The sequence below is a fragment of the Mchenga conophoros genome, linkage group LG17 (assembly GCF_057382185.1).
Source record: "Mchenga conophoros isolate Kocher_MC1m ecotype Shallow Benthic linkage group LG17, M_conophoros_male_GT1.1, whole genome shotgun sequence".
In the NCBI taxonomy this organism is placed as follows: domain Eukaryota; kingdom Metazoa; phylum Chordata; class Actinopteri; order Cichliformes; family Cichlidae; genus Mchenga; species Mchenga conophoros.
Genome location: NC_140542.1, coordinates 16,430,147 through 16,456,127, shown reverse-complemented (window position 1 = coordinate 16,456,127; position 25,981 = coordinate 16,430,147). Strand labels below are relative to the sequence as shown.

General features: G+C 41.0%; 2 protein-coding genes across 2 annotated transcripts in view; both read left to right on the top strand.

Moving 5' to 3' along the window:
- Window positions 1-342, top strand: part of rsph4a (radial spoke head component 4A) — an 8,758-nt gene extending 8,416 nt beyond the window's left edge. Inside the window, exon 7 of the mRNA XM_085251110.1 lies at window positions 1-342. This exon is cut by the window's left edge and continues 250 nt beyond it. The gene's annotated coding sequence lies outside the window, so the exon portion shown is untranslated.
- A 3,578-nt stretch (window positions 343-3,920) lies between these two features.
- lonp1 (lon peptidase 1, mitochondrial) lies at window positions 3,921-25,678 on the top strand. Its single transcript, XM_085251109.1, has 21 exons — window positions 3,921-4,490; window positions 5,107-5,195; window positions 11,266-11,385; window positions 11,526-11,694; window positions 14,285-14,398; window positions 14,524-14,585; window positions 14,914-15,043; window positions 15,447-15,530; window positions 15,622-15,690; window positions 16,532-16,683; window positions 17,741-17,879; window positions 17,985-18,163; window positions 18,837-18,924; window positions 20,167-20,289; window positions 20,368-20,484; window positions 21,068-21,208; window positions 21,451-21,616; window positions 21,696-21,782; window positions 22,009-22,136; window positions 23,504-23,668; window positions 24,226-25,678. Exons 1-21 carry the CDS (start codon window positions 3,960-3,962, stop codon window positions 24,379-24,381), a joined length of 3,009 nt encoding a protein of 1,002 aa, XP_085107235.1. The 5' UTR covers window positions 3,921-3,959; the 3' UTR covers window positions 24,382-25,678.
- Window positions 25,679-25,981: the final 303 nt, after the last annotated feature.

The following is a 25,981-nucleotide window of genomic DNA, read 5'->3' as shown; positions in this document are numbered from 1 at the left end:
AAAAAGAAAAAAGATATGCAAGCCAGTGTCAAATAAATTAGTTTACTTGTGGACCTTTAATGTAGTTTAGGAGAATGCATTTTAATATTTAGAGGGCAGATGCAAAATGAGATGTTGTGGAAAAACTCAGACCAGTGCTTGTGTCCAGTCATAAGAGGAGTAATAAATAAAAACAAGGTGCTGTTTGGTCTGCGTAGCATAATAAACTGGGTAACTTTAGCCTGTTTACAGTACTTTATTTGAATATTTTTTGCTTATTTTTCAAAGGAAATACCCATGTGATTTCTGCTATAATTTACTTTGTTGTTTTAGATTAGATGTTGATTAAAATATATACCAACATTTTATTGTATTTTTATTATATGATAATGATTATGAACATACAGCACATATTTACACTATGCCCAGCTGGCTGTGCATTGTGCTTCTGGTATGCCAGAGTGTCTCTTATTTGATAGTTAAAAAGTTGGCAACCCCAGTTGAATGTAATATGCTAACATGGCTAATGCTAGCATGACTAGATGTAATCCCGCTCTTTTTTTTTCTTTTTTTTTTCTTTTTTATTAATTGAACTTTTAATTGCAAAGCAGGAAAACAGCAGTCACCAGCATATACATACACAGGACAAAGATGCATCTACATGTATGGCAGGACGTGGGAGGTAGAAAAAAAACCCCAACAGCAATAGTAATAAACAATGAAAAAGGTTAACAATCGTCCCTTTGTTGCCAGGCTAAATCCCGTAAGCCCGAATTCAACCTCTGAGCAGAAGGAGTGTCCAGATAGGCCAAAAAAGGGTCCCGGTAGAAAAGGAAAGGTTTGTCCTTAAGTGCCGTAGAGAAGGCTTCCATTGGCACAATACTTATCACAGACTAGCCAATGGTTGATAGATGGAGCCTTATCAGAAATCCACAGTACCATAATGCACTTTCGAGCGTAGTGTAGCAGTATGTGAAGGAGATCTTTGCTGCGAAAGCCGGCAGGTAGCTCATCATTTAGTCCTAACAAGCAAGTCCTTGGACCCAGATGCAGTCGGCAATTAAATATAACACATAGCTTATCTATGATCTCCAAAACTGTAGAATAACAGCACAGCTCCACAGACAATGAAAAAAGGAACCAACAGCAGACTGACATTTGTTGCAGAGATTAGGCAAAGCTGGAAACATAATGTGCCTCTTCTCGGGTGTAATATAAAGCCTATTTATAAGTTTAAACTGCCTCTCCCAAATAGAATTAGATGCCAAGGCTTTGAAAGGACGACAACACAACTCATCCCAAGCCTCAGCATCTATAACGCCTACATCTGATTCCCATTGGCCCTTGACTTTGTTAGAGTTATCCATTCTAAGATCAGAGAGAATGTTATAAATCTTTTTAGTGATACATTTTAGTTGGGTAGTTTTTACCATGAGTGATTCTGTAGGAGAAAGACCAAACCCTCCATTAAAATCCTTCAATTTAGAAGTAATATCGTGCTTTACCTGAAAGTACTTCAAAAAATCCTTATTGGTCAGACCAAACTTGCTTTTCAGTTGATTAAAAGTAAGAAGAGAGTTCTCATGAACAAGATCACCCACTGTATTAATCCCTAACTCTGCTCTTTTAAGATCATCATAGCATATGAAAATATTACAGCAGTACTACCTAGCTACTATTTTTAGTATGATAATGTGAAATTCCCAAGTAAAGTTTGAAGTAGCTCAAACTGTAAAAACCAGCACTGAGCCCTGTTACATTTATATACAGTGTTAAAGTAATGGCTACAATCTACAGCCTTTAAACTTGTGGTAGTTGGAGTTAAAAGACCAGAGACGGTGATTACAACGATAGCTGTAACTTCCGTCACCCCTTATATTACTGGCATCGAGCAAGACGAAGAGTAGAGATGACACTATTAATTTAAGTACATTTGTTTTAATAACACAAGAGCACACATTCATATTCATGAAGGACCATGTTCATCTAATCTCAACCTCTCTAAAACAGTATGTTGAATCTTATCAGTGAATGTCCAGTATATTGCAATGAATAGCATTTAATTTCATGGAGTATGCACTGTCACCAAAACTGCTTAGAGTCAGTACAACCTCCTGATCAGCCTCAAACATGTACCGTCAGTCCGGACTTACCTAATTTCTCCTCTCTTCCCTCAGTATACCATAACACACTCTCCAGATCTGGAAGAGAACCCTGTGTTCCCCTGTATTTACCATAACTCTTTTGTGTGAAAATAAACTCTAAAACATTAGTTTCTTTGTTGGTTCAGCATTTAGGCTCACTCTTGTTATCAACCTCATGGCCTTTTTTGACAATATCACAATGAAAACATGCTGTAAATATCGAAATCCGTGAAAACATGGCTAATCCCGCTGATTTAAAACTAAAACTTTAAAGCTGCTGGAGTTGTTTTAAGCGCAGTTGTTTTAAACTGTACTTCACCAAAACCATGGAATGAAGTACAAACTGTGTGTCACATTGTCACAGGATTGCACTAATTTGGATGATTTAGAAAATGTATAAAATGTTGTAATACTTGATTCAGGCCTGCTGCTGACTTTCTATTACGCCTCTGGAAAGAACACACACTAAGAATATCTTGTTAATCAATCAATTGAATTTCACGTTAGTCTGCAACAGACTGAAGCTATTTCCACATCTCCTTTATTGGGCTGTGGGACAGTTGGCCAGTCTCAACTACAGACCCTGGACCATTTCAAATGGCATAGTTTTTGAGTTATCATCATAGGGCGTGGCCAACCTATCCGCCTCAAAAGTGGTGAGAATAACCGTCAGACCATCATGGCGATTCAGTGTGAACATTGTGAGTTTACATAGAACGGCCCACCTCGATGATGTTAAATGACAAAGCTTTTGAAGTTTCGTGAAAAGGTGTGGCCATGGCTGCACGTTGAGCTTGACCATTCGCCAATCTCTCCCAAGCTTCACGGGCATGATGAGAGTCGAGCCCTGAACAGATTGATGTGCCATTTGGCTGCAATAGTTAGAGCACCTCCTAGTGGGAAGAGGAAAGACATAGTAGGTTATAATCATTATTGATCTAGATTACATTTTAACTGGTGGTTCCAACCATGTTATGCGTCAGTTGGTCATTTGGTCAAATGGTACTCTCCATCGCCACCTAGTGGGCATAGGATGTGTTCAGCAATGCTCAACTATCACTGATAGTAGTAGCAGTAGTATCAAACATAACACAAATGAATGCATTATTGTCATTAATGCATCTACTAACAAAATAAAAAAATTATTTCTGTCAGTTAAATGTGTTGTAAACACACTAAGAATATCTTAGTGTGTTTACAACACAGTTGTAAACACATTTAACTTCACATAATCCCTGGGATATCTTATAAGTATTAGAAAAAGATGCTTCAAAAGTACGTCTCCAGTGTTTCTTCATGAAAAATGTGTAAAATTACAAAGTTCTACTAGCTCATTGCCCAGACTGACCTGTCTTTATAAAACATAAAGTTTTTGTTCTCTTTTTTTACTATAAAAACAAAAACTCTCTCTTCTTGCTTTCTGTCTTTCTTTCAACAAACTTTGATTTGCTTTAAAAAAAAAAATCAAAACAAAAGACTCCCAGAAATTTCTGTACTAGATAGTGGGAAAACGGGAATTTGTTTGTGTGTCATTTAATTTTTTAACTATTACTTAAATATTTTGGAGTAGTATGAATGCCAGCTGGTGAAGTCTTCAGTCAGTACAAAATCTGTAAAACCTAAAGTTAAAAACCTATGCACTTCATCATCCCCCCCCCCCCCCCCCCCCCAGAAACCTTAGGGTAGACTAGATAGGAGTCTTTCCTCGGTCGATTCTGGCCCCCGACCTTACGTTTGACACCACTGTTCTAGAATCGTTGCGTGAGCAACACTACGTCATCAATATTGGACGGAAGACGGATCGTCACGTGCAGCCGTAGAGGGCTCCAGATAAACATGGCCACCTGTGTCAAAATGATAGGAGCTGCTAAACAACTGTACAGAAATTCGGCTTTTGTTGCTAAACTACACTGGCCTGGCGTTGTCTCCCGCTTGACCGAGACATCACCACTGAGCCGGCAACAGCCAGCGCGGTTCTACACCAGCATCGGAACCCCACAGAAAACATGCATGTCCCCCACCACAGCACTGACAGCTGGCAGCAGGCTGACCGGCAGACCTCGCCGGTGGATACGTGTCGGGGCCGTTCCACACTTCCAAGACAGTGTCCTCACCCGGAGCTGTGGACCGTATACGCTTCAATGTAGGATGTATGGAAACCGGGCAGGTGCGGGCTTCTCTGGACAGGATGGCGAGGACGGCGCAAGCTCCGGGGGAGAAGAGCCTGGGGGAGACGGCGGAGCACCTTACAACGGGGTTCAGATGACGGCTCTCACCCCCATGATGGTCCCCGAGGTGTTTCCCAATGTGCCTCTGGTTGCCGTTAGCAGGAACCCGGTGTTCCCCCGCTTCATCAAGATCATCGAGGTGAGTCTGATGTAACCTTGCACATTCTGTCCGCTACTTGGTCTGGTTGAAGGGAGGGTGACGCAATCACGCAACAAACTGAGAGTGATTTGACATTTAAACGGTCTTCGGTAAAACTTAGTACACCTTAGGTTATCAGAGGAAGTCCAGTCTTAAACTGAAGAGGCGATAGAGCCTTTTATTTTATTTTTTAGTGGTGGCTCCTAATCTTTGGAACATTTAGTTACAGTCATGTATAGTGTATATGTTTTATAACCTGTAAACTCTGGTTAATTAAGGTTGTTAAAATTGTGCTTCGGAAGTAGAAGTGTGTCTTCATTTCACTTAATGCCACATTACCATTATTATCTCAGTGTCTGTTTAAAACTACACATTTTGAAGAGAACACCATGTGACTGCCACAAAGGTGTGTGAGGAGTGGGTAGAAATGCTGTTGCATAGCACATTGTTTTTTGCTGTTTGTTTTTTCTTTTTTTTTAAATTAAGACTTAGTTTCTCTTCTTTATTTAGTCAATAAAGTAAAATGTCTCACAACCGATAAGGGCATTTTCCAGACAACCCCTGGAAACTACTGTTTATTGTATTCCAGTGTGTGATGTTTCTCTCTTCATGTCAGGTTAAAAACAAAGCACTGATGGAACTGCTGAGGAGGAAGGTGCGTCTGGCTCAGCCATATGCTGGAGTCTTCATGAAGAGAGATGATGCGTAAGTTTGGAAGTCACTTCTCCAGTTGAATTACTGATCACCAGGTTGTTGCATGCCTCAAGATGAATACTGATCTCAGTGGTGTGTTTTTGCTCCATGTGGTTATACAGTCTGAGTTTACTTTACAAATATAATTTATTGTTATACTCAATTAGTTGATGGATTAATCTATAGGATACTAGTTGAGTGGCGTTTTTAGTTTGACATCTGCATCACAGCAGAGGGGTCGGACTGAAGAAGTTACTAAAGCATTTTCTTAAAGCATTTTCATAGAATTGCCATCCTTTCAGATGTCAGCACTTCTCCTTTGCCTTGGGGGGGAAACTGAATGCTAATTGATTCACGACGTCATCATTGTGGTATAGACAAATAATACGCAAAGAGCGCTGTAGAGCAACATCAGACTTCAGGCTACAGTATAATGCGGGCCAAGAAAAATAGTGCAGTGATTAATAAGTGAATCATCCAGTGCCAACTCAGACGTCCGTCTGATGGATCCATTAAGCTCACAAAGACATACTGCAATTGCTAACACTATTGCATTCCATTTATCCAACACTCACAGTGAGACCAAAGGCTTTGGGAAATGGTTAACCCTGGTAATTATGTTTCCCAAGCGGCAGTACCTGTACTGTATGCAGCATTGCAGGTGAAATAGAAAGGGATTTCATAGCTGTTAAAAGTTTTGCTTTAAACTTTATTCACATCAGAAGACTGGACTGGCTCAAGACTTTTGCACAGGACTGTGCATCTCACTTATGCTGCAATAGGTGTAGGCTGCTGTAGGGCTGTTCGATATAACGATATATATCGGATGTCGATATGAAAACGTCTATCGTTTCATTTTACGCTATCGTTTGTTTCGTGGTGTCACAAAATAAACTGTTTACGACAATATTTTTTTATTGTTTTGGTGGTCACTGTAGAATTTCTTAAAGTTCTCTCTTTCTCTTATATTTAATATAACCACACTACGGACAGACAAACGACTGTTTTTAACAGTAAAACCATCGCGTGGCTCCGCCGTTGCACCTTCTTATCTAGTGCACGTCTTTTATTTTGACAGCGAATGCGCACCTGCGGACCACTTATGTGCACCCCTGATTATAAGGGACACTGTCGATTTTCAGAAAAATCAAAGGATTGATTTTAAGTGTGCCGTATTTTCCAAAAAACACGGTAATAACGACGGCCCGCGAGCATGCTCTACCAAAAATAGTGCTTTGTTGTGTATCTGATGGACGAAAGCTAAACCAGTTCCACACCACTGAAGTTGCAGCATTTTTACAAACAAATTCATGCGGATACCCTTTTGGTTCATGCGGATACCCATTTGGCGCCAGCTGCGGTCACAAGGCTGGAGCCAAACAAAAACACCCTGATAACGACTGTGTTTAGTCTGTTCCTTCCCATTTCATGCAAGGCCACCTGGGTTGGCTGGAAGACTGTTTACTTAGCCTAGCAGGGCGAAGGACACTGTCTCAGCTGAACTCTGGACACACACACACATACATATACACTGATATGCACACACTCATCCCCCCTCCCTTTCCAAACGCTGTGGACATTTATGTGCTTTTTTGTGCAGAGGAGTTTTTTTGTTTCCTGTTCTCATGCTGTCCTCCGTGGGGTTTTTTTCTGTAACGCTACCGATCTCCGACCTGTATCCCCATGTGATGTCTGTGTTGTGTGTGTAAGGTCGGGGGGGGGGGGGGGGGGGGTCGTCCTATTTCACTGCAGGGCAACCTGCACGTGGCGAATAAAGCCTTGATTGATTGATTGGTTCATCCGTTTCATTCAGCAATCCACTTTCGCCCTTCTCGTTCTCTGTCGCCGCCATGTGCATATGAAAACAAAGGCACTGCTCATGCGCGTTTTACCCATATTCTATCGTGATATTTCATCTTCTTATCGTTGCCCAACATTATACCGGTATTACCGTGAACGGTATGATATGGCCCAGCCCTACTCTGAACATAAACACAAGCTATGCGATGTCTCTGATGTTTATCTGTTTCTACCTGTGCTGATGCTAGCATGACTAGAGCTAGCCAAGCAGCAGTAAATATGTGAAGCAAGGCAGAAGTATATCCTCATAAAATGAACAGAATCATAAGAATATAAGACCACAAGCACTGCATATGTAACAAAGATATGTTGACATCAAATGGTATGTTATTTGAAATCTATATGAAACAATGACACATCTATTTTTTTCCCAATTTTCCAAATTAGCCTGTGATTGGCTTTAGTGTCCCAGAAATCTTATTTATATACAACTAAATATGACTCAGCAAATATGTTTTAAACGAATGATTCCTCACTTGATGACAAATCATCCATTTCCATATCTGCTGAGCAGTGTTGGGTAAGTTACTTTAAAATAGTAACTTAGTTACATTACTAGTTACTTCTCTCAAAAGTAACTCAGTTACTTCAAGTTACTCGTTACTTTCAAAGTAACTAGTTACTAGGGAAAGTACTTTGGTTTTACTCAGAATTCTCTTGTTAATGTGTTGCTTCCATAACTTTGCCAGTCTTCTAGCTTGCTTACTTGCCACAAGTGCACTGTGCCACCGACAAATAGAAAGGAAAAGATAATGTGCATATTTCCACGAGAGAAATCCCACGCCTGGACCGTCATTGACTGCTGCCATGATTCTAGCCTACGTCACAGAGTCATGTGCGCCTTTTACATCCAACACAAAAACTGCAGTCGTGGTGCTTTCGATTGTACTCAGAACTCGGAAATTCTGCCTTCTGAATAGGAAGATGTAGGTAACACCAGACTGCAGATGAGCTGCATACAGGGCTGGACTGGGGCAAAAAAATCGTCCTGGGCATTTTGACTAGAGACTGGCCCACCATTATAGGAAAAATCATAAAGCCTTTGAATGAAAACAAACACTGTTGTGACAGTGATGTGCACTGTTTTGATGGTATATATGCATCAATCTATCAATCGTTTGTTGTAAGATTCAGATAATTATTTTTTAAAAGCGAGACATTTTAAATGAGAATAAGAAAGAAAAGTGTTTCTTTGTGCCCCCCTCTCCCTGTTAATGCCTTACATGCCCCCCTGGCAACACTTTGCTAGACCCGCCCCTGCACAGTTACCAGCTGTCAGCTACCTAAAAAAGGATCCTGGGGTTATTTGTCTCTCAGAAACAGTTCATAACTTCCCTTCAACTCATTCATGTCACCTAAAAGGTAAACCTGTTTCTCCATCACCTGTTCAGCTCTGATGATCCAGTAAGGACATCTCCTGGTTTCATCTTCATGTTTCCCTCTCACCAGATAACCAAACCATATCATGACCAGCAGCTTTTTTGCAGCTGTGGCTCCAGCAAACATCAGCTGATACTAGAAATTAATATTAAATAAATTCTAACGATAGCTGATCAAGCTAAAACATGCTGCTGTTGTTTAGCGCAACATCCGCTGGTTTCCTCTTTCTGCGCAAAGTGAGCGATAAACAAACAAGAGAGAAAAGCCGATCAGCTGATCATTGATCAGTTTCATGATTGAAGTAGAAACGGGAGAGGGAGGGGGGAGAATGAGAGGCAGCTGTGCAGCAAAGACACAGAATAACTCCAGCTTTGTGCCTTTTTCATTGTAGCTGAATTACGGGACAAACTGTTCCTTTTCACCTCAATAAGAAACGCGTAATATTTTCTCTGAATAGCAGACGGGAAGGTTGGCAACTCTAATAACTTATGAACAAAATAAAGTTTAACATCAGTAACTTCATAGCACCCACCCAGCTGTATAGAAACTCCGTCATGCTAGCTAGCACGCAGTACGGAAAAAGTCAGAATAACGAAAATAAACTCCACCTAAACTTGGTTCATATCTGACCCAGAGAGACTGCAGGTCATAACTTCTTACCTGAAGTTCAGTTCACACTTGGACCGACGGCCGCCTCGGGTCTCTTTTCCTTCTGCGTCCCTTTTCCTTCATCCACCCGCTGGCCTCCACCACTTGCTAATGTTATTGAATCTGTGGAAGCTCCGCGATGCCACCACACGAAGTAACGAGTAACGACCCTATCTAAATCCCAGTAACGAGTAACGCGTTCCTAGTTTTGGCATAATAACTAGTTACCGTGCTCGTTACCACAATAATAACGTAGTTACTGTAACGCGTTACTTAATAACGCGTTAGTCCCAACACTGCTGCTGAGTCCTAAATTTGATGTCAGTGAGCTTATCAGTGGTTGGTGTTTTAAAAAAAAAAAAAAAAAAAAAAAAAAAAAAAAAAAAAGCCCCCAAATCCCCTATGAGCAAGCACTTGGCGACAGTGGAGAGGAAAAACTCCCTCTTAATAGGGAGAAACCTCTGACAGAACCGGGCTCAGGAAGGGGTGGCCTTCTGTCTCGACCGAGTGGGGTCCAAATGTTCACTGACAATTTAGTTGTATATAAATGTGATTTTTAGGACATGTTGTTGAGACCAATTAGGTGGAAAGGCGACGCAGCCAGTTCCGCTTCTTCTTCTTCTTCTTCTTACTTGGTGGAATCTCTGGCAGGCTCTTAACTTCAGTCTTGAGTTCAGCCACCTTCACAGTGAGCATTTTCTGTGTGTCTCATAGTCTTTGCAAAGATTCCTGTACAGACAATGCAGCTGACTCTTCTTTTTCTATCTTCTGTTGTTCTGTGGTGTCTTTTTCTTTCTGAGGCTCCTGCAGAGACATTGCAGTAGATGGCAGTGAGTCCTCTTTTTCCATCTTCTCCTGTTCTCCAGTGTCTTTTTCTTTCAGAGGCTCAGATTTTGACATTTCATTTGCATCGGTGGAATTTTGTTCTTTTTGCTGCTGTGGGATTTTAAGTGAGGAAGCTTTGGCTTCTTTCAGCTCCCACTTAAGAGTCTCTACCTTCAAATCACGAAGGGCCTTGTTGGAGCAGAGCTGGGATTTGAGGTCACTGATTTCTGTGTTGACTGTCTCCTGCTCCTGCCTATGTTTAATGTCCTGTTCTTTGAGTTGATTTTCAGCTGCTAGGAGCTGTTTCTGGAGCATCTCTATCTGCTCTTGTTGATTCCTACATTGGACCTCAAATTCAGCCTCCTTAGAGGACGTCAGGCCTACAGAGTGTGTGTGTGTGTGTGTGAAGCCTCCTGCAGGGTAACCATCACCTCATCAAGTTTGACAATTGCTTCACTGTTGCTATTGGGCTTATTACTAGAAGCCTCCTCCAGCTGCTCTATGAGGTCTTTAATCGTTTCCTCAGGATTTCTCTTGTTCTCGTGCATTTGTGCATGAAGGTTGTTCACCTGAAACAGGTGATAAGAAGCCCTCTTGTTAGCAGCTACCATTTTCCAATAAAGGGCGTTCTGATGGCTCTGGGAGACTTCCAGTTGCTGTCTGAGAGCAGCATCTCGTGCCATGGTTTAAACTGGACACTGCCCTGATGGGGTCTAAATCTGGGATTGGGCTGATATTGCCAAGTCCCTCCATTAGGCCCAGGGTTTGGTCTGCTGGGGTTATTCACGTTTCCCTCTCTCTCCATATTTATGTCCTCCTTTGCTTTTGAGATAGTGAGGGATTCAGCTTTTTCCCTTTCAGAAGTGGCTTCAGTGTTTTCTTGCATTTCTTTATTTCTCGGGTTTGTTCCATCACCTATGTTGTTTTGAGCTTCAACAAGAGCGCAGGCATATGCCCGAGTAATTGGTCTTCTTGGTTCTTCAGCCACTTTTTGCTTTTTTGTTTTCTTTGGTTTCACCAACATTTCATTTTGAGCTTGTGCCACAGGAGACTTTTCAGGATTTGGTCTTCTGGCTTTTTCAAGCTCATTTTTTGGTCTTTGCAAGATTGTTATTTTTGGTGTGATGACCATTTCGGTTTGTGCTTCTGCCATCGTAGATGCTTCAGCGTTTGCGGCTGCGTTTCTCTGCGTCTGCCTTACCTTTGATTTAACAACCAGGTTGTTTTGTGTTTCTGCAGTCTAGGTGACTGACTGACCAATTTATCCACCTGATAAAAGCATTGTTTCATTTTCCTGGACAAGTCCATTTAAGAGACCTGCTCTCTGTCTGGTGTTTTGATAGTAAACACGTCTTTCTGTCTGTTGCAGTAACGAGTCGGATGTAGTGGAGTCTATAGATGCCATCTACACCACAGGAACCTTTGTTCAGATTCATGAGATGCAGGACTTGGGAGACAAGCTGAGGATGATTGTCATGGGACACCGCAGGTTAGATGTACTGCTATTACTGGTGGGTGAGAAATTTTAGGTTAAAGGGCATAGGGATTGGTTTCATTAGAACTCTGGAGACAGTGCTCTCACTTATGAGTATGTATGTTATTTCTTCTGTATATCATCTGGGCTGTAAGGATCCGGATCACAAAACAGCTGCAGGTGGAGCCTGAAGAGGAAATAGCTTCAACTGTGTCAGAGTTGGAGTCTGAGCCAGAGTCCCACCAGAAACCTACACAAAGACGCAAAACCAAACGCAGCCGCAAGGACCATCTCAGTTCTCTGCCAGAGCAGCTTGAGGACAAGGTGAGAAACAGGAGCCTAATATCACATATGCCTTCTATGCACGCAGTCGAGAGAAGGACACAAAGATTCATTTCACCACAGCGTTCATTTTCTTTTGGACCTCTTCTTAAGTTGTCTCGGCTTTAAATTAACTGCCAGTGGTGCAACGGATCACGGTTGAAGTTTTCTGAAATCCGAACGGATCCCACTCCACTTTTTAAGTCTGCTGGTCCTTAACTTTGGGAGAAGCAACCTGTCACTGAACAGACTCCTCTGGTTGTTTATGGCCGTGTGCAGAGGATGCCCAGCATGGTCCATAATGTCCATATTGCACCTTAATTTGTTTTTATATAAGTGAGTGGAATGAGTCTTCAGTTGAATGTTTTTTAATAGGCAAAAATACTTAAATAAGTAAATGGCGAGTCGAATTTTTGTTTTTGCTGATCCGAAAATTGATCCGATCCGTGACTTAAAACCGCGATCCTGTGAGATTTTTGATCCGTTGCACCACTATCAACTGTATGCGGTGGTCCAAGGGGGCGTGCTTTTACATAAAGTTATGTGTAAGCAAAACAGTACAAAGAAAAAGTCATTAACAGGAACGCCTGAGGTTAAACCAACACAGTCGCATTGTTTAGGCAATGCTTCCTTGCACATGCCTAACTGCAGGAAACTTCAAGGTAACCACATATAGACTAAACCAGCATCGTTTCTAAGCACAGGGTTCACAAGCACACTAAACCTGCTATAAAAAAGCGTGGCAGGTTTGATCAGATTTCCCCCAAATGTATATAATCACAGTGTAAGGCGTTTTCACATTGCCGTGTTGCTTGTGTCGTAGGTGTCGCTTGACGATTTTCACACACCCTGCGTCGTGAGACACAATCTTTGTGTCCCGTCGGTCGGTTGTGCACATCTTGAGCCGGGTTGAAGATACAACTGTACGGTTATGGTTTAGCTCCATTTTAATATTAATCCTGAACAGAAGCTCAGAGACATACACAGAGGAAGATGTTGGAGCAGTTTGAAATCGGTGCTTATGATTTAATCACACTCTAGATCTTGTTGTAACATATGATATAGAAACTGAACATTGTAAGAGTTTCTTGAAAACCCCTTTCTTGTCTGATCATTTCCTAATAACATTTCAATTTAAAATAATTGATCACACAGCAGTGAGGAGTAGAGTTCATTACAGTAGATGTCTTTCTGAACCTGCTGTAACTAAGTTTAAGGATATAATCCACCCGCTGTTATCATCTTGCCCTGGAACAACACAGAGCAGAGCAGCTACCTGAACACTACTGCAAGAGAGGTTGATTATCTTGTTTATAATTTTAACTCCTCACTACGTACGACTCTGGATACTGTAGCTCCTGTGAACAATAGAGCCTCAAATCAGACGTACTTGACTCTCTGGTATAACTCTCATACACGCACCTTAAAGTAGGTAGCTCGTAAGCTGGAGAGGAAATGGCATATCGCAAACTTAGAAGATCATCATTTGGAAATAGTTTGCAGCTTTATAAGAAAGCCCTCCATAAAGCCAGAACATCTTACTATTCTTCACTAATTGAGGAAAATAAGAACAACCCCAGGTTTCTCTTCAGCACTGTAGCCAGGCTGACAAAAAGTCAGAGTGCTGTTTTAGCCAAACATCCCTTTAACGTTAACTAGTAATGACTTCATGAACTTCTTCACAAAAAAATTAACCTTTAGAGAAAAAATTACTCATATTAATCATCTCACAGACATAACATTATGTACAGTTGCTTTCTGTTCCACTGGTATGTATTTAGACTCTTTTTCTCCAATTGATCTTCTTTCTGAGTTAACTAATGACTTCCTCCAAACCATCAACGTGTCTTTTAGACCCCATTCCTACAAAACTGCTCAAAGAAGTCCTGCCATTAATTAATGCTTCAATCTTAAATATGATCAACCTATCTCTAACAATCGGCTATGTATCACAGGCCTTCAAGCTGGCTGTAGTTAAACCTTTACTTAAAAAGCCATGTCTTGACCCAGCAGTCTTAGCCAATTATAGGCCAATCTTCCTTTTATCTCAAAAGTCCTTGAAAGAGTAGTTGCTGAACAGCTAACAGATCATCTGTGGAGGAATGGCTTATTTGAAGAGTTTCAGTCAGGTTTCAGAGCTCCTCACAGAAACAGCTTTAGTGACGTTACAAATGATCTTCTTATGTCCTCTGACAGTGGACTCATGTCTGTGCTTGTCCTGCTAGACAGTTTTATCTGAGTGGCGACACCTATTGTTTAACAGAATACTGCAGCGACTTCTTGCTTCTTAACTGGGGGTATAAATCACTGCATCTGTGTGATGATGATGCGGCGGTGCATGAAGCAACCACAGCGGAGGGTACATTGGCAGCTTAAGTAAATAAAAAAAAAAGAAGAAGTTCCTTTTATAGAAGTGTGTAAGCTTTCAACATGACCTACATTTGTTAAGGATGGTTTGAAACTATTTGGTTCAGTCAGTGTCCACCAAGCTGTGCATCTTGGTTTTGATAATGTGTCATTAGTGATGGGTATAGTAATATTTATAGTTTACAGTTCTTTCCACATTGATAGTAATTATTTTTGTTCTATTCAGATATCAGAGGCAGACCTGAGTCCAGAGCTTCAACCTTTGCCCTCCTCCAACATCCTGATGGTCGAAGTGGACAATGTTCAGCATGAACAGTTCACCGTCACCGAGGAGGTCAAGGTACAGAAAACGCATCAAAGTAGCGCGTTATTACATCATCTTCAATCAAGTGATTAAAAAAAAAAAAAAATTAAACTGTTTGTCATTCTTTAACACACACGTCTGTAATGTCATGTGTTCTACAGGCGCTGACAGCAGAGATAGTAAAGACCATCAGAGACATCATTGCACTTAACCCCCTCTACAGGTCAGTTCTACCATTTCAGTTTTATCATATGCAATCTGTAAACTTTCATTTTACTTTACTTTTTTACTTTATACTGCTTGTAGTTTCAGGTTTCCATTCTATAAACCTAGTAAGGGTGTTCAACATCTTAAAGCAATTTCCAGGCAATCTGTGCTCGGTGCACCTTTTCAGCTGATGCTGAATTAGGCTGTTTTCTAATTTGCCAATGAAAACACTTTAAAGTCAGATGTTTATATTAGTACCAGGCTGTCGGGATGAAAACAAAATCCAACTGTAGTATTGATGAAAGGGACGTTTTCTGAAATGTGCTTGTTTGTGTGTGAACCAGAGAGTCGGTCCTTCAGATGATGCAGGCTGGTCAGCGTGTGGTTGATAACCCCATCTATCTCAGTGATATGGGAGCAGCTCTGACGGGAGCTGAATCGCATGAACTACAAGACGTCCTGGAGGAGACTAATGTGAGCAGTCTGCCTGCTTATAGACCTTTATGACACTCAGTGTGTGAGCATTTTCCAGAGCAACCAGTGATGTGCTAACTCGTGACTCCTTTTCTTATCCTAAAACTTGTTTTTTGATACACTAATAGTGTCCAGTTGATTTTCAACTCTGAGTGGAGTGTCTTTATTTGATTCTAATACCCTCGTTTATGCGTGTGTACAGACTTATTAAGAAACGCTTTTCTCATACAAAATAATAATAAATCAAGAAAGCAGCGTTTTTTGTTTTTTTGTTACTGAGAGATTACTACAGAAACGTCATCTCCAACTCTGCTGTTCTATTTCATGAAATCAGTGTTGCAGAGTTCTGTTCATTAAAAGTTTTGTGTGCAGTTCATTGAGTCCTGTTTCTGTGTCCATGCAGATCCCGAAACGTCTCTACAAGGCTCTGTCTTTACTCAAGAAGGAGTACGAGCTGAGTAAGCTACAGCAGCGCTTGGGTCGTGAGGTCAGACGTCATCATAATGTTGAAGTATTAAATAACTTCTGCTTAGGTTGTTACCCTTGGCCATTCATCCGTGTCTCTTCTATGTTCTCAGGTGGAAGAGAAGATCAAACAGACCCATAGGAAGTACCTGCTGCAGGAGCAGCTCAAGATCATTAAGAAGGTACACCAGACTAATCTGTGACAGACCACCTCTGTCTTCCCTTTGCCTGACAGACCCAAAGTCATTCAGGAGAAACACTTGGGCTCTCAAAAACTCTGGGGACTTTCAGCAGTCAACTGTCAGCATACTGTTAAGACACGTCTTACAAGCCAATAGTCTCAATCCGGCACAGCTGACACCTAAAGCACCTTTTCCGTTAGTACCTACTCCGATCGACTCGCCACGATTCAACTTAGATCGACCGGTTTTCTTTTACAAACAGTGCTATCTGACACACATGTCGTCAGAGCGTCCCGCGAGGTAATTAGTATGCGACACAAATGCTACAACAAAGGTGGACGTTGAGGCAAGAATATACCTGCAGCTCGGTCTGTGGCATTTTGTAATTCTCTGGGATCATGGCGATGTTTTTGTAGCCATTTCTTGTTTTCAGGTTTCAAAAATGGCAGATTTGATTTTTGGGAACTCATCAAATGATCAGCCATGTAGTGGCATGTAGTCGTCTGACGTCACATTTTAGCACCTGCTCGTATCGCTTGGAACCCCGGGCGAGCAGGTACTAAAAAAGTACCAGGTACTACAGCATGACGTAATTGAAAACTGACTGGATACTACATCAAATCACCTGTCTGGTGTACTTTGAACCATATTTTCCATTTATATGCTTTTGGTATTGTTCTCTTGGCAGGTGCATACACAGTTTCAGATTTAAATGCATAATTTTATCTTTATCATAGGCAAAGAAAATGTGAGCTGCACTCAGAGTACAGTAGGAGCATGCACCGTGGATGCAGGTGTGTGAAGATGTGGCTCATAAAATATTCTGTGTTTTTGTCATTAGGAGCTGGGTCTGGAAAAGGAGGACAAAGATGCTATTGAGGAGAAGTTTCGTGAAAGACTGAAAGATAGGATGGTCCCTCAGCATATAATGGATGTGATCAACGAAGAACTCAACAAGCTGGGTCTTCTGGACAACCATTCATCAGAGTTCAAGTTAGTCGTCTTGTTTTAGTCTTCAAAGGCCTTTGAACCACAATACCACTTTACACTAAAAAAAAAAACAGGAGTCAACTTGAAAACTACTAAACAGAATAGAGGGAAATGTAGTTTATGTAGTTATGCTATTGGAAAATAGAACAGAGGAAGAGGAAGCAGAGTTTGGCTAAGGATACTTTAACACGTGTTATCTGAACCCCTCTTTGCTCCATGGTGCGTGTGCGCGATTGCATTGGTATTTGCACTTATGCAGTATCTAACGAACCCAATCACTAAAACAGTCTCCTGGCTAACACGTTACCTTGGAGACTTGGGTCGCGCACCCTCACTTCCTTTTATCGCTCCATTTTCTAACAAAATGAGGCATCTTTGCTTTTTAGCTGCAGTTTTATAGAAACATCAGGTAGGTGTGATGTGTTTTGCATTTTATTTGATGTAGTTCTGCTCCCACCATATTTCGTGCACTCCAGCTGTGTGTCACACCACTCTTATACATTACTGGTGTATAAAAGACGTCACGAAGCGAACACCCGTTTGTCTCCAGTCACAGCTCCCCTGGCAGCCTCCTTTCTCCTTGGTCCTCTTTCTCTTTGAGTTTAAATGAAGTAAATGAGTCGAGACAGTATGACGAGCTTACGTAAAGAGAGACAAAGGAGAGAAGAACAAAATAAAGAAACGAGAACATTTATGAGAAAGGAAATCTCAGTTAGGGCAGCAGCTATTGATTATTTTAGTAACTGAGTAATCTCTCGATTAGTCCATCGATCAATTGAGTAATTAGATAAAAACAATAAATATTCAAAAGGGAAAAACCACAGGTCTTTCAGAATGAACTGTTTATTTCCATTTTAGGTATTACAATGTTTTAAAGTTTGGCTGCATACGGCATCTGTTAAAAATAACTTAATGGGCTTAATGTTGTCAAACGTTTTATTCATATGCTGCTCATAACTACGTCTCCGTGTAGCAAAGCTCCATCTGTTTTAACATTGGCTGTCCATCTGCTTGTTTTATTGACTATTTGCAATAATCAGGAATCTACTGTTTGTTTCAGTGTAACCCGCAACTATCTAGACTGGCTGACCAGCATGCCCTGGGGTACCAACAGTGAAGAGAACTTGTTACTGGACAGAGCGAAAGAAGTCCTGGAAGAAGACCATTATGGAATGGATGATGTTAAGAAACGCATACTGGTACGCACACACACTCTAATACTCTGTATTTGATACATCAGATATATCCACACCCACAGAACAGTGGATCCTTTTTTATAGAAATGAACATCTTTCTTTTTACAGGAATTTATAGCAGTGAGCCAGCTTCGTGGCACCACCCAGGGGAAGATCTTGTGTTTCTACGGTCCTCCAGGTGTAGGAAAGACCTCCATCGCCCGCTCGATAGCCAGAGCTCTCAACAGAGAATACTTCAGGTTCAGCGTGGGAGGCATGACAGATGTGGCTGAGATCAAGGGGCACAGGTATGATCTGTGCTACTGTTATTTCTGAGAGACCTTATCCTGGATTACATTGTCAGTATCATGTGCAGAGAAGGTGGCATCCTGCACAAGGGCAGATAATGGTAGAATTAAATGTGATGGACTATGATGGGATGCAAATCAAGATCAAAAAAGGCAACTGTGCACACATCCAAGCAACAAAAAACTTGGAGTGCTGTGGATTGAGTCGTTTAGTTGTTTTAATTGGCCAGTATTAGTGTATTCTTCACCAAAATTTGTAATCATGGTGGATTTTTTTATGTCACTACTAACTATGGAATGAAAAATGATAGGGCGGCGCTTTGCTAGTAACTTTAACTTTAACGTTCTCTGCTTTCCTGCTGACATGAGGGATGGCACTGATGAACAGGTACAAATGGTAGAGTAATAACTTATTGGCTGCTTGACTTTATAAAGGAAAAGTGAAATCTTCCCTGAATTAGATTTGGCTGGATGCCGCTTTCAGGTTGCCTCTCTGTGCGTCTCTGAACCAGTTTAAGACCTTCTGTAATTGTAGATCTCTTACGGATTAATGGAAACATCCACAGTGTGTCCTGGTCTTCTCCTCTGTGTCCAAATGGCAACAATTCAACTTTCATTTTGAGGAAGACGATACAAATCACTCACTGTAAAAATTGCATGTGTGTGTATCCAGACGGACATATGTTGGAGCAATGCCGGGAAAGATAATTCAGTGTCTGAAGAAAACCAAAACGGAAAATCCTCTGGTGCTGATAGATGAGGTGAGTGTTGTGATGATGCTCTTGTAGTTGTCTGTTGATTTCAGCATAACGTAACCAAAGCAACATTAATATGAAGGCCATCTGTTCATGTGTGATTTTTGTGCTGATACGATGTTTTAGCTTCACTTTGATAAACGGATATTTTTGCTTCATATAATCTGGCACTGAATGACATCTATAACTATAACGTTCTGTAGTATATTGTTCGTGGCAGTGCTAAAATCATGCACTCTATATCAAAAAATGCCCAGTCAGTAAAAGGAGAAACTGTCAAATTAATTTAAAGCCACTGAGTTGTTTTGCTGACAGCAGTTTGAGAGATCTGTTCAGGGACCATCAGTAAGTCAAACAGCAGTGTGATAGTTTATAGGCTGGGTAAAGTAGAAGCTCAGGCTTCATACTGCTCTGCTCTGTCATATTTTTTACTTTTTTTTTTTTTTCACTTTGCTGAGCTGATACAGTATCACGTCCTGTTCCTGCTACAACACACGTTGGGGGATAGTTTATCTGTGTAGCCCATTTAATTAACGTAACTTTAGACAGGTGTTTCATAGTGCAATCATAAAGTTTTATCTCACATAGGAGGTCATCTGATTGTTGGGGTTCTCTCTTTTTTCGGTATTAAACTAGCCTTTTTACCTTACAATGTAAAGTGCGTTGAGGCGACAGTTGTTGTGATTTGGTGCTATAGAAATAAAACTGATTGTTTTTAACCCACGCAGACATTAGGATAATGCACATAGAAGTGTCCTGCCCAGATGATGCGTTCAAACCCCGGCCATCTTGCTGTGAGGCAACAGTGCGTCCCTGTTCTGGCTCAGCCAAAGGCTTTCCAAGGAGATTTTAGAGCAATTCTTTAATTATTACATCCTATTAAGTAAAAAAGGGATTAACTAGTTTTTCAGCACTGTTCTAAAACAATATTTGTCTAATTATAACAATATTACACCAAAGACAGAAAGCAGTCCTACATATTTAGAAAATATTTAATATGCACATAGGACATATCCTGGTCAAAATTTACTCCAAATTCCTCTTGCCATCCAAATATCTGGTTATACAGCATGTTTCAAATGATTATTTTCATGGATCCAAACTGTCAGGCCAGGTCTGCAAGTGAACCTTGTGCACTGATTTTGTGATCTAACCGGTTGGCATGGAGTTGTTGGTTTCCAAGTTTCATCAATAGTTATATAACTGGTATAAAATGATGTGATGATGTTCATACCGTGTCATTACCAGGTTGATAAGATGGGTCGTGGTTACCAGGGCGATCCATCCTCTGCTCTGCTGGAGCTCCTGGACCCTGAGCAGAATGCCAACTTTCTTGATCACTACCTGGATGTTCCTGTCGATTTGTCAAAGGTAGGTACTGTGTAACGAGTGCTCCACAGCTCCTCATAATATGTGGTTTTAATGTGCACCGTCTCTCCTCCTGTAAAGGTTTTGTTTATTTGCACGGCCAATGTGATAGACACCATCCCAGAGCCACTCAGGGATAGAATGGAGATGATCAACGTTTCTGGATATGTGGCTCAGGAGAAACTGGCTATTGCTGAGGTAAAATCTGCAAATGCGGGTTACACGTTACAATGTCTGTAAAGCTCTGTTAAGGGATGAACACAGTTTGTTTAAATATATTACCACAGTGGGTGTTTTCATTGTGGTGGTGTAATAACGGCGAAGGTGACAGAATATGATGTGAACTTTTAATCTTCTTTAAACCATTCCACAAGCTCTTGCTCCCAGTGTAGTGCCAGTTACTTCAGTTCAGTTTGATTTAATTTAACTATTTTAATTACCATCAGAATAGAAATGTTTAGGATAAATATGATCACTCAGAATTAATTAAAGAGCTAGCCCAGTGTAGCTTAATATTTAGGGGAAATCTCAATATTTGGGCTTTGCATCCCATGTATTGTAAACTTGAAATAATGATTTTGACACAAGGTTTCTGCCCTTGGCCGCCGCCCAGCATAGACAGTGCACCCGACCCTACAGCACCTCCTGCGGGTAGTGGACACGTCCTTTAATAAGTGGAAGAGATGGATGGATGGGCGGGCATTGCATATTAGCGTTTTCTTTTCTTTTGGCTCAACCTCAGAGTATTTTTTTTTGTTTGTTTTTTCATTTCTGTGTGTAGCGTTACTTGGTGCCACAGCTGCGCTCACTCTGTGGTCTGACAGAGGAGAAGGCTTCAATCTCATCTGATGCTCTCAGTCTGCTCATCAAGCAGTACTGTAGGGAGTCTGGAGTCAGGAACCTGCAGAAACAAGTTGAAAAGGTAAAATATTGTAAAAGTGCACTCAGAAAACAACATTCTGCTTGTAACAGAAGCTAAAGACTTCTTTGCTGGGAGTAGTGGTATGAATATAATGTGTGTATGTAGTTGCTGGTTCTTTGTGACAAAAACATCCTTTTTCATTTTAATAGCAGTTGTGCCAAAAATGATTTTTTTTTTCTGTGTCATCCTTTTTTTTTAATCTATTATTTATCTCCTTATTGTTCTTCGTTTATTGCCCACAGGTTTTCCGTAAGGTGGCGTTCTGTATTGTGAATGGTGAACAAACCGGAGTGATGGTCACTCCTGAAAACCTGCAGGAGTTTGTGGGTAAACCTATTTTCACAGTTGATCGGATGTATGATGTCACTCCACCGGGAGTGGTTATGGGGCTGGCTTGGACCGCAATGGGTGAGAAAGAGAGACACACACGCACACACAGCACCAGCAAAAGTTACCTGTACTGAGTGTGCATTTATCTCCTGTGCAGGAGGATCGACGCTGTTCATCGAGACTTCACTCCGCCGGCCTCCAGGAGGAGCGGACTCTAAAGGAGAGGGCTCATTGGAGGTCACAGGTCTGTCAGGAGTTTCCCATCTTGCGCCACCGCATTGAAAACAGTGTGTGGGTGTAGGAAAAAACATTCTTCCCTCAGTTAGTCCTTTACAAACGTAATCTGAGCTTTGTGTATTGGTCATAGGAGAAACAGAGTTAGAAAGTCTTCAAACCATTTCAGAGGTTTTAAAAACATGATCCTTAACAAATGCAGGTAAACTGATACTAAAGATGTGGCTCTCCTGCAGGTCAGCTGGGTGATGTTATGAAGGAAAGTGCGAAGATCGCTTCAACCTTCGCCAGAGCATTCCTTATGACTCAGGAACCGGAGAATCACTTCCTCATCAACTCCCACCTGCATCTGCACGTCCCTGAGGTAACCATTTATTTCATTTCAGTTCCATTTTATTTTAAATTTTATAAAGCGCCAAATCACAACAGTTGTCTCAAGGGGTTTTATATTGTAAGGTAAAGACCCTACAACACTGCAGAGAAAACCCCAACAATAAGGTGGTGCGGTATGACCAAGTATTTTGATGACAGTGGGAGGAAGAAAAGCCTTTTAATGGGAAGAAACCTTGAGCAGAGCCAGGCTCAGAGGGGGAGGCCGTCTGCCACAACCAATTAGGTTAGACTGACTGACTGAGTGCATCATGAGAATCCAGCAGCAGCCTACACCTATTGCAGGATTCAGGGTCACCTAATCCAGCCCTAACTATATGCTTTAGCAAAAAGGAAAGTCTGAAGTCTAATCTTAAAAGTAGAGATTGTGTCTGTCTCCTGAATCCTGACTGGGAAGAGAGAACAGGTGCACAGGCGACCTCCAGACTCACAAACAACTTCTTCCCCTGGGCCATTCGGACTGTTAACAAACACTGCCCACCCTACACTCCACTCCTACCCACCCACCTCACCAATCTGATCATGGTCTGAGTAACCTTCATCACTAAGGTCACTCACACACAGACTCTATACTCAGACCAAGTCCTTTTCCACTGCTTCCAAGCACTTTGTTCTCCAATTTGTGGTCGTCTATTGTTTGTATGCATTTCTCCTGCTTATTATTTATTCCTCCTGTCTACCATTTATATTTTATTCCCACACAGTTGGCATGCAGCACCCATAATTTCGTTGTACATGTACGATGACAATAAAGGGCTATTCTATTCTATTCTATTCTATTCGAGGGGGCTGAAGCTGAAGGCTCTGCCTCCAATTCTATTTTTAAATACTCTAGGAACAACAAGTAAGCCTGCAGTCTGAGAGTAATGTGCTCTAATGGGGTGATATAAGATAAGATAACCTTTATTAGTCCCACACGTGGGAAATTTGTTTTGTCACAGCAGGAAGTGGACAGTGCAAAAGTTATGGGGCAAAAATTAGAATACAATAAGAATAAATACAGTACACAACTGTACAGAATAGAATAAAATAAAATAAAATATCTTATCTTATCTGATATGGTACTATGAGGTCATTAAGATAAGATGGGGCCTGATTATTTAAAATAAAATAATAATATAAAGCAACTAATTAATTAGTTCTAACTTCTGTTAGTGTCAGTTAAAACCCTTGCTGCAGCAAGAAAGATAAAAGCTATAAGGGACTTTTTAGCCTACAGCCTACAATAATAATGTAATGAATGCATGAACCAGAAATATCCTGTTGATGCTTCTTGCGATAATGGTAGAACTGAACTGTGGCTGGCAGTGCTCATTCCTGTCTATTTTCACTTGTTTCTAGGGGGCAACTCCAAAAGATGGACCAAGCGCTGGTTGCACTATTGTCACAGCACTCTTGTCCCTGGCAATCAACAAGCCCGTGCGTCAGAATGTAGCCATGACTGGTGAGGTGTCTCTGATGGGCAAAATACTACCAGTAGGAGGGATCAAAGAGAAGACTATTGCTGTATGTACAACAAATATTCTTTGCTCATTTCTTTAACATGGATATCGTTCATTAACTAACAGCTAAAGTAATTGATGCTCACAAAACAGCTTCATGAAGGATTTTGAGGTCAGTACAGCTCCCATTTCAGCAACTCTGAAGAGGTATCATAAATGTTAACATGGCCAGCACACATATTAATGTTAGCTGTTTAAAGAGTAGCTATTGCTCGATAGCTACATTAGCCATATACTAGCAGGTCATGTCTGTGGCTAACAATAATGAAACAGTTGCATTATTGTGGCAGCTGAGCAACAAGTTTTATCCATTCTGCCAGACTGTAATAAAGTGTGTTCATTTAACAGAATAACACAATTATTTGTGTTGAATAAGTGTTGAAATGTAGCTTACACTAGCCCAGGACAAGTCACCAGAAGCGTGTGTGTGTGTGTGTGTGTGTGTGTGTGTGTGTGTGTGTGTGTTAGCTGTCTGTCATGTGAACAAAAAATTATGATTACTTTCAGAGAAATCACTTGGAGTCACTTTTAGTTAACTTTGGTCGTTTGCTCCTCTGTCAGGCTCGTCGTGCTGGTGTGACCTGTATCATCCTTCCAGTTGAGAACAAGAAAGATTTCTCGGACCTGCCAGACTACATCACTCAGGGCTTGGAGGTCCACTTTGTGGATCACTACAGTCAAATCTACCCCATCGTCTTTCCACAGAACGAGTCTTAGCCTGTTTTCAACTATAGCACCTGACCAAGATTGATGGCACTTGACAACTCGGTACCTATTTATTACCCAACAGCAATAGCGGTGTCATTCTCGTCGTACATGGTGAAATCAACTTGTTACTTTTTGACTGAATGGACTCTGAGGTCCTGTTATAGAGACTTGGCACTACATCATCTGTTGCAGTATCACAGTGGAGCAGCAGCCTTGTTGGTCACTCGCACATGATCCTGTTTTGGTTACCATAGAAGCCTTTACTGTGTGGGTACAGCTGTGACGGAGACAACAACACTGAACTGAAATGTGCCAAATATGGACACGGAAAGTCAAATGGTGACGGTGACACGTGACCATGTCGCTGATTAGCAGAAGTCAGATTGAGGACTTTGCTGCCAGGCAGCTTGTTCATCCAGGTCTGTGGATGGACTCTTTCATAGATTTTGTGCATTTGTAGTATACCAGATGTCAGGATGATGATGTTGAAATCAACAATAAACAGACATAACTGAATGCTGTTGCCTGTTCTAGCCCACCTCTGACTGTGTGAGGGCATTTTAATGGTTTGATTAAGTTAAATAGACTGGAATTTATAAACCACTTTTGTACTCTTGGTGAGCAATTAAAGTGCTTGTTTCAACTTTATAATTTTAAAAAAGGAAGTATGTAATTAGATGAAAATGACAACAAATGATCCAAAAGTGTTGCAAACAGTCAAGTTTGAATCAGACATGATGAGAAAGATAAACGGAGTGTAAAAAAACTTTGATCACTCAGATTAATGCTATATAGATGCCAGAGCATTCCAAAGAATGAAGTGTTCTACTTTCAACTCGCGCAGCTTTTCTGCACCAAAGCTACTTCCTTCTTTTGCATTTTTAATAAAGTTAAAAGCCCATCAAATAATGACTTAAAGTAAGTTTCAAAGTAACTTTTTTTTCTTTTTAAATTTCTGCTATATGACTGTCATAGACCTATGCAGTGTTGTAGCAAAAAAGGTGGCTACGAAGGTCTATTGTGATTCTATTATTGGAATTGAATTGAGCCCATACACAGTTAGCACAGTGTCAGTGTACATCTCAAATACAACAGTTCACCACAAGATAACCCACTGAAAACTCTGTGGAAGAGATCAGGTTCAAATTAGCTTTAACATCCTGTCAGGCGTCTGTTTGGTCAAATAAAAAGCGGCTGATGCTACTCAAGCAACCCTGACAAGTAGAAGCTTATGTATGTTACATGTATTATCCATTATGTATTTTAAAGTGTGTGGTTATATGTCAGACACTACAGATTTGCTCAATGTAGATAATCTTGGGATAAAAGTAAGAACTTGTTGCCTTTTCCTTTTTGTCTGGACAAGGAAACACATGTTTGTCCTTAAAACTGTGCCTACAGGTAAAGGCAAATAAAATCTGGGCTTTGACTAAGCCACTTTGTAAGCACCTGTCTGCTTTGGGTCATTCTTCAGTGGTTTTGTTAGTGTGTGCAGAATTCATTTCCTAAAAGGAACTGTTCCAGTTCATCAAACAGATGACCTCGCATCACTGTCACGCATTTGTATTTGGGAAGAGCAGTACAAAGATTAATCAGTGATGAGGATCCT